General features: G+C 36.8%; 1 protein-coding gene across 1 annotated transcript; it reads left to right on the top strand.

Moving 5' to 3' along the window:
• The first annotated feature begins 688 nt into the window (after window positions 1-688).
• LOC142528304 (uncharacterized) lies at window positions 689-1271 on the top strand. The gene is made up of 2 exons (XM_075633346.1): window positions 689-1081; window positions 1167-1271. The coding sequence occupies exons 1-2, from the start codon at window positions 689-691 to the stop codon at window positions 1269-1271; spliced, it is 498 nt and encodes a 165-aa protein (XP_075489461.1).
• The last annotated feature ends 8327 nt before the right edge of the window (window positions 1272-9598 follow it).

The following is a 9598-nucleotide window of genomic DNA, read 5'->3' as shown; positions in this document are numbered from 1 at the left end:
TTACACATCCTTGGTTTCAGATATAGCTAATTTTCTTGCTGCAGGAGAATAACCACTAGATTTAACTTATCACCAAAAGAAGAAATTTCTTCATGATGCCAAGTTTTATCTGTGGGACGATCATTTCTTGTTCAAGAGATGCGCTGATCAGATTATTAGACGACGTGTAGCAGAGGAAGAAGCGGGTACGATTCTGGAGCAGTGTCATTCTTCACCCTACGGTAGACACTTTGGAGCATCTAGAACAGTAGCTAAGGTATTACAGTCAGGTTTTTATTGGTATAATTTGTTTAAAGACAGTTATACTTTAGTAAAGTCTTGTGATAAATGCCAAAGAGTTGGCAATATTTCTAGACGCCATGAGTTACCACTAACAAATATTTTGGAGGTGGAACTTTTTGATGTCTGGGGTATTGAATTTATGGGTCCATTCCCATCTTCTTTTGGTCAATCTTATATTTTACTCGCTGTTGACTATGTCTCTAAATGGGTGGAAGCAATTGCCACCAGTACTAATGATGCTCGAGTTGTTGTTAAGTTTGTCCATAGGAACATCTTCACAAGATTTGGAACCCCTAGAGCCATAATCAGTGATGAAGGTACGCATATCTGTAACAAAATTTTTAACTCACTGTTGGCTAAGTATGACGTGAAGCAGGGGTGACACTGGCATACCACCCGCAAGCTAATGGGCAAGCAAAAATATCTATTAGAAAAAACAGTGAAGACAAACCGGAAGGATTGGGCGATTAAGCTAGATGATGCTTTATGGGCGTACAAGACTGCATACAAGACACCTATCGGGATGTCGCCTTATAGGTTGGTCTTTGGGAAAGCTTGTCATCTACCTTTGGAACTGGAGCACAAAGCATTTTGGGCTGTGAAAAAGCTAAATTTTGATATGGGAGCATCTGGCGAACAACGACTGCTGCAGCTGAATGAAATGGAGGAATTCAGGAATGATGCATACGAGAATGCAAAGATATACAAAGAAAAGACCAAGAAATGGCACGACAACCAGATTCTTCGACGAGATTTCGAACCAGGGCCACAGGGTGTTATTATTCAATTCTCGACTGAGGTTGTTTCCTGGTAAGTTAAAATCACGATGCTCTGGACCGTTCACAGTGGAAACAGTGTATCCACATGGTGCAATTGAATTGAAGTGCAATAATGATCAGACATTTAAAGTAAATGGTCAGACGGTCAAGCATCACTTTGGAAGTGAAGTGCGACACATGGATAACATTCCACTTGGAGAACCAAAGTAGACAGGAGAATGTCAGGCTGATGACTATAAACTAAGCGCTATGTGAGAGGTAACCCACATTTATTTATTTTTTTCATTCGTTTTGTTTTTATTATTTCAATTCCTTAGTTTATTAAATTTTAATTTTCTCTATTCAAGTATTAATTTGAATTGTTTTATTTTTGCAGGTATTTAAAAAAAATCCGAAAAGCTTATGAACAGTGTGCATCGCACATATGCGCGATTTATTTTCGCGCACATGCGTGACACAGGCAGAAGGCTCGGCGCATTTGCGCCACTCAGGGCGCGCATATGCACGAGAAGACTTGGCGATACTCTTGGAAGGCAGAGACCTTGGCGCATATGCGCCACTCATGGTCGCGCATATGCGCGGTATGACCACATGCGATACACTAGCCTTGGCGCATATGCGCCGCTTTAGTACGCGCATATGCGCGCGACCTTACTAAAAAAAAACAGACACGAACCTTCATTCTTCCAAACACAGCCGCCGCCTCCCTCTCTCTCACGGAAAGTTGCCGCCGCCTCACCTCGCAGACAACTGAACACCAAAGCTTCAACCACACTCTGATTTACCGTCACTTTCTGGTACGAGTAAGGGCTTTATCTAAATTTTGTTCAATCCTACGTCATATCTAGAAGTGGTGTTCGATCTATTTGGGGAGTGTTTGATATCGTCCATTTGTTACTTCTCGCTGTTCTAAAGTATTTTGTGACTGGGTTTGCACGTTCTATTGCTAACCGGATTAGTTGGTGGGTGAGATTATATATGCTATACACATTGGGGTGCGATTACCGGATTTTGGATCTTCAGTTGTTGAATTAAGTGTGTGGGTGTAGTTTTGGATTATTAATTGATATGGCGCCGAAAAAGAAATCAAAGAAGGGTGCTTCTTCTTCCGCAAGTTTTGATACTCACGGATTTTGGAATGAGGAAGCCCAGCAAATTTATGAGAGCAATATGACTCGGTCCATCATCCCGGAGAGGGGATTTAATTTATCGATTCCACGGGGTGTGATTGTGAATGAACTGGAACGAAGACAATGGGTTGAATTTTCTCACCCTCATCAAGATGCTGTGATCTCATTTGTGCAGGAGTTCTATGCTAATCTGCGGATACGCCATGACGAGTCGAAAGTATTGGTGAGAGGTAAATTGGTATCGTTTGACTCTCAAACGATAAACATGATCTATCAGATTCCTAGCCTCGACCAAGACGAGTACAGTGAATTTCTAGAAGAGGGGGTTGATTATTCAGAGGTCATTCGGACCGTATGTCAGGCAGGTGCTACATGGAAAATGAGCTCGAGTGGTCCAATTTCTCTAAAGAAATCCGATATGGGCCCCAATGCAAGTGCGTGGACATCGTTCGTGTTGGCCCGGGTTCTCCCATCCTCGCACTACCATGATGTAGCCAAAGACAAAGTTGCACTTGTCTTTGCTATTTTGATGGGCAAATCTGTTGACTTGGGGAAAATAATTTATGGATCGATCATGAGAGCCGGCACAGGGTTAGCCACGGTCGACCTTCCATGCCCTCACATTGTTACCGAGCTATGCAGACAGGGCCGGCGTGTCATGGTCGCCTGATGAGCAAGTGCTTAAGCCGAAGGCCCCCATTGTTGCCTTCTTTGGAGCTGCCTCGTATATTCCCCACAAGTATCCAGATGAAGAGGAGCTCCCACAGACACAGCTTCCACCGCCACTACCACCTGAGGCAGCCAGACAGCGTAGGGAAGACCTGATTTCGTATACTTGAGACAGAGATGGAGGACCAGAGGAGGTTACTAGTTGAGCAGCGCCAGGTGCTGGATTCGCTTCAGTACCGCACCGACCATTTCATGGGATACATGATGGACTTCGCTTCCGTGCTTGCTCAGCGGTTCCCACCTATAGGTCCAGAGGATCCAATGTTTCCCCAGCCCCCTGAATGGCCACCTCAGTATCCTGGAGCCCCTTACCAGCCCCCACCCCAGAACATGGACGAGGATGACAACGATGGTGACGGCGAGCACTGACGCTCGTCGTGGGAGGTATGATTGTTCCGTTCTTTCCTGTTTATACATTAATGACAATGCATACTTTAAGTTTGGGGGGTGATTTAATTTTGATGTTTATTTAAAAAAAACAAAAAAAATAATAAAAAAATTTAATTTAGTCTTCATGTCCATTTTTAGTCTTTAAATTGTTTTTTGTTTAGAGTTGTGGAATTAAGGTAATAACAAAACAATGATGAGAGTTGACCCGAAACACATGTTGTTCCATGATTACGAATCTAAATGCATGTTATCTTTACTTAACCGTTTACACACTAATTCACGATTGCTATGACTGTTGATACATCCGATGTCAAGAGAGTGTTCATGTGATTTGTGATTTGGAATGTATGAATGGACTACAAAACCTGCATGTTTACTTATTGTTGAGTTACATGCTCACTAACACAAAAATGATTCAGGCAGTCTTTGAATTATGTTGGGCCTGTTTTTCCTTGAATAATTTGTCAATTGTTAGCCCTTTGAGCCTAAATGAGAATGAGATGTGTGATTTGTTCTGTTTGAATACCCGAAAACATGATCTATCTGTGTTTGTTGATTGGTAAATTGAAAGTAGTATAGAACTTGGTTTGGCACTCTTCGAGGCGAGATACGGGTACTTTGTGACTTAGGGATGATTTATGCGATTTTTGGAACGTTTGAGCCTTTCAAGCTTACCCATAACATCATATTATACCCTAGTGTCCCATGTTTGAGCTTAATGAAAATCGAATGGAGTGTGCTAAGGCACACAAAAGCCCCCATTCGTATCAATTCTAAATCCCTACGTCAACTACCAACTTCTGAGCATATACACTAATACCTACCGAAAACTGAGAGAAAACGAACCTGTATATCACTACAAAAGTTCTTCTCCTTTGTGCGCGTATAAGAATATCATTGAAAAAGAGGAAAAATGTGAAAAGAAAGAAATGAATTTCTGTGAAAAAAAATGTTGTTGAGAAAAGGGAGAAGGAAAAAGTTGAATGAAGAATAAAAGAGTATGACGTATTGATGTGAAAAAGAGGACAAAATGGTGAATATGTTGTGGCAAAGCAAGTGGATGTGAAACAAGAGGAAGAAGGAGAAGCGTGTTGAAAAATAAATTGGTTTGTTTCTCTCACTTTTGACTCCTTATCTTCATTTGTAGCTATTAACCATAGACTAACGTTATAAGCTTAAAAGACCTATTAACCAAGTCACATGTATCCAATATACTAGTGGAGAAGAGTTGCCAAAGTTAAGCCTATGGACACTTGAAAAAATGCCGACGATAGACATAGAATTTGATTGTATACATGTGCGCATCTCATGATATTGGACTTTGTTTGGTTAATTATTGTCTTCAGATTGTCATTTTGTTTAGCCAAATGTTACCCTATAAGTCCTGTTGATTTGTGAAGGTAAATGTGTGCCTCAATGGTTTTGCTAATTACATGTGTGTCGAGGAGTTCAGAATTTTTTGAGATAAAATGTTATGAACTTATCGTGGCATTTGGATTGGGTAAACGAGAATAGCAAAACACACACGCACGTGAACTGTGAGTAATGTGGCATGTGTTTGATTCAATATGATGGGGACTGTAATCTCTGAGGCTAGTGGTTGTCCTTTTATTCCACAATTCTTGTTCGTTCAGTTACTTTCTCTAAGATGTGTTAAGTTTAGACTAGCTAATGTTTTATTTTATATTATTTTGCTCGGGACTAGCAAATGTTCAAGTTTGGGAGGATTTGATAAGTGCAATTTTTGCACTTAAATTATCCTCATAATGCATATGGATTGTTAGTTTTCTTGGGCAGAATTATGCGGTATTGTTATTTTTGATTTACTTACAGGAATAAAGGGGAAGCTACTACATGGACGTAAAAAGGATCGAAAATGACGCTTAGAAGAAAATGACAAAAATGGCCCTCTATTGAAGATAACAAGACTCGCGCATATGTGTCGGTCTAGGGCGCGCATAAGAAATTCCAGGCGCACAAGACAGAGATTCTCGTGCATATGCGCGGAACTTGGGCGCGCATATGCGCGAGAGAAGAAGCTCCATACAGAAAGAGGCGCGCATATGCGCCGGACTTGGTCGCGCATATGCGCGCGGCGCGATATTCAGAATTAAATAGGTTTCATCGTGGGCATAGGAGGGTGTTCTGAAAATTGTGACACAGCCGACATATAATAGGGCGAAAGGAAAAAGCGAGAACCAACGACGGAGCGCGAAGAACGGAGTATAAAAACGCTGAATCCGGACACGGAGACACACTTTCATCTCTCTTCAACACGTTTCTAATTCGGATCTTTACTTTTACGTTTTAATGATTACAAACAGGTTTTGTTGTGATCTAGATTTGAGCATGAACTAATTTTATTTTCTAGAGATTGACGTAGTTGTGGTCGAACCTATGTTATTGACGTTTTGAATTTTCATTGAATTAATTCATCGTGTTTATTTGTGATTTCTTGTCTTTAATGCTTTTGGATTACTGGCCATAATTCGACTAATCTAATAATTGAGATCTAACAACTCGAAAGATGGGATTGAAATTAGGACAGGGGAAATCACATCGTCAGATGTTTATAACGTGCAAAAGACGTATAACTTTGGCAAATCCATAAGAGAACCTTGTTGGCATTTATTACGTGTTACATGATTTTGAATAAACATATTAAAATCGGTAATATGTAATACAGTTCTATTTATCACTTGAAAAAGAGAATAAAAAATATTGTGAGTTATTGGTTAATAAATATGGTGCAACTTAATAATATGTTAGACGATTTTAATTTAGCATAGGGGAGACTCGACGAAATCATATCTCTAGATTGCTTTACTCACTGAATCTCGACTGTGTGCATAAGATTTACATAATTCAATATTTTATATGAATTGATTATAAACCAACTCTTTGATTTTTCTAAATAAAGTTGAACTATGTCAATTATGGTACTTAATATACAATTTTAAATAATTGCTCTTCGTGGGATCGATATTTGTACTCATACCAGTACTAAAACTTGACACCAGACACTTGTGGTAGTGAAAATACGCAACAGAGAACTACATGTCAAACTTTACTTCTATCAAATTGTCATAATTCTGCTTGCATGTCATTTATCTAATTTGAGTCAATTAGAGCCTCATCAATTTTATTATATTTATTATGAGATATAAATGCAGTATGAAAAAATTTATCAATAATCAGTTTCCTAGTTCTTAAAGGAGCAGAAGGATTACCTATGACCAACTCATGTGGATGATTTTTATTCTATCGATAACTTAGTCCAAGAGGATTTTAATTTACCGGAGTGGAATTTAGTTCCTGAATATGATCATTTTGTCCCCCAACACATTCAGTTTGATTTAGAACTTGATCTTCTATTCCTTTACTTGGATCTAGATCAGCTCGATATCTTGTATTGTTATTTCTTTACTTACCAGTTTGATCTCCCAAGTTTTGATTTGTGTTTCCATTAGCTTGATTTGTAGGAATATCAGGCTCAGAAATCTAGTATTTGATCGTGAATCCGATTTGATGATCGAAGAAAGAGGAAGATCCATTCGTAGGGATTTAAAAAAAAGACCAACTCTGTCAATTTCAGACTGGTTTGGTGTCCATCGTTAAATACACAAAGCTAAATAAATGTAAATATTCTATGAATTTCTCAAATCATACGACGCCCAAGAAATGTTTTGAACGTCAAAACTAAAATTTTTAAATTTTCGTTGCGTATTGGGTGCGAGAAAATGTAGTCCAATAGTGATATCAGTGCCAATATTTCTCAATAGTATATTTTTTATTGTTTAAATCATGTTGAATAATTTATTTTTAGCCATGTTTCCAATTCTAGAAAATTGAAGCCTCGAAAAATAGTTTTTCAAAAACATTTAAAAAAAAATTGTGGATGCTTAGAACTATTCCAGGCGACGTGTGCGGGCAATCACCACCTGTTTAGAAAGGGCATGCTGTCTACCCAATTTTTATTAAATATTTTTAAGTGGCGCTCAGGGATGGGGTCGGGATTGTGCCCAGCCCCGCCCGCAAGTTGCTGCCCGAGCTGTTCTGACAGTGGGCAACCGCGCTGCCGGAACTATTCGTTAAGTGTAGAAGAGGTACATGCAAGCTCTCCGAGATCTCCTTTTTGGGAGTTTCAAGACGATTTTCTAAATTTTCGAACCTGAATATTTATAGTAGAGAAGATGACATCGATTGCACCGCCCATACATTGTTCCTGATTAGAAATCTACCCATGCCCTGCCTTCTGATTGTAGCCATGAAGACCCATACTGTGATTGATTTTGTCATGAGAAATGATTTGTCATATTAATAATTACGAAGTATGGTGAACCATATTTATGGGCCTCGCTCCTATCTCCTCATGGTCAGTCTGAGTAGAAAGGAACTGACCTGGACCTTTCCTACTAGAGACCGGGAATGGTGAGCTCGGGTAAGATATCCTGGAAATATGGGGGGAACAAACCCTTCGATTACCTGTGGACAGTGTCCAAGATCACTTAATATAATCTTCTCGGGTACCATGTCTTTCCTGGTCAGGGTAGACTCCAAAGTGCTGCAAGTGTCTGGGATGTCAAGGGCTTCCCTGCCTGGCTAGACACCTATTTCACCCGGGCAGTATCATTCAACCATATCTTGCCCGGCTATGAATATGAGACCAGTCTTGTATGAGTCCATAGAGTTCTTATATGATTCTCGGATTGTTGCATGTCCGAGGTTGTTTAAACAAGTTACTATTTCTTAACTCAGATTGGCTTCCACCCGCTCCTCTTGGCTTTCCGGAACGAACTTTGGACTGGTCCTACTTTGTTATTTCCTTCATATTCGAGTCTATAGATGACCCGGGCACTTTCCAGGACACCACTTGAGTATTTCATTTCAGCTGATAAAATTTTATTTACAGTCCAAGAATGATTAAATCAGTGTTTTAGAGTTTTTCTGGAAAAAAAATTAATCCGGAAGTTCGATTTTGGATTTCACATATCAACTTCATTTATAAAGTCCATCGAAAATTTAATATATATATATATATATATATATTTTAGATTATTCTCGAACTTTACTAAAAATGCAGGACCATAGAAGCATTATAAAGGCGAGACAACATAGCCACGTGCAATGGTGAATCACACCAAAATTTAAAAGACAATTTCGAGTATAATAATCGTATAAAAATTATCATATGATGAATTTATGCATGAAAAATTATTAGAACGGTTAAAATGAGTGATCATTTCCACCACACAAAATAAATGAACTTATTGGTAATTTTTCGACCCCCAGCACCTTCCCACTGGTTTGAGAGTGCTAAAAAATATCTTAAAATTTGGTGTAATAACATATTTTTTTGAGATAAATTTGGTGTAATAAAATATTTTTGTAGATATCTCTAATAATGATTCATGACTAATACCTATATTTGATAGTCATGATAACGGAATGATTATTAAATAATCATCCCTTATCTCGCGTTTGGTTCATTTTTTATTTAATCTACATGCCTTTGATTATGATTGAAAGCCCGCACTATTCATGTTATTTGTGTGATTAAATATCCATCATCAAATGTGTGATAATGTATATATTTTTAATAGTGATCATGATAAGATTGTATATTGACCATAATACCCTTGAATTGTCTTCTTCAATATAATATGAAAATTAAAATTAGTGAACATTTAATAATTAATATAATATTTAAATTTTTATTATATTTTTTTATAAATTAATTCATGTATTTTTATTATTTTCAATCATTTTAAAGAAAATAAATTGTAATGCAAATCTATCTGAAATTAAATTTTTTATAAATTTTTAATCTTGTTAATTAATTCTTTTATGAAAATAATATTTATTAAATTTTAATTTATTTTGTTTATTATTTAAATTAATTTTAATAAATGTAAATTATAATTACAAATATTTAATTATCTATCAAATTATTTTAAGAATATTTATAATTATTTTTTTTAAAAAAATAATATTGTAATTATTACCAAACTTTATTTAACATTAACATTCAAAATATTATTACAATTTTAAATATTAAAATAAATACATATTTACAAATTTATTTCTAATAAATATATTTAAATTAATTTTAATAAATGTAAATTATAATTATAAATATTTAATTATTTATCCAATTATTTTAATAATATATATATAATTAGCACTTGAGGTATTTTGGTCATTACAATAAAATTTATAAAATTAATCCATCATTTTAAAATCATACCAAACACCATGTTATTTATCCCTTCATACGATTAATCAATA

Source organism: Primulina tabacum, chromosome 16 (genome assembly GCF_025594145.1).
Source record: "Primulina tabacum isolate GXHZ01 chromosome 16, ASM2559414v2, whole genome shotgun sequence".
Taxonomy (NCBI): domain Eukaryota; kingdom Viridiplantae; phylum Streptophyta; class Magnoliopsida; order Lamiales; family Gesneriaceae; genus Primulina; species Primulina tabacum.
The sequence above is the reverse complement of the archived record's forward strand: the minus strand, read 5'-3'. Positions and strand labels throughout refer to the sequence as shown.

Coding starts and splice junctions, on each gene's coding strand:
- LOC142528304 (XM_075633346.1), top strand. CDS start 689: ATGGGCAAGCAAAAATATCTATTAGAAAAAACAGTGAAGACAAACCGG. Junction 1,082..1,166: donor TTATTCAATTCTCGACTGAG/GTTGTTTCCTGG, acceptor ATTGAATTGAAG/TGCAATAATGATCAGACATT.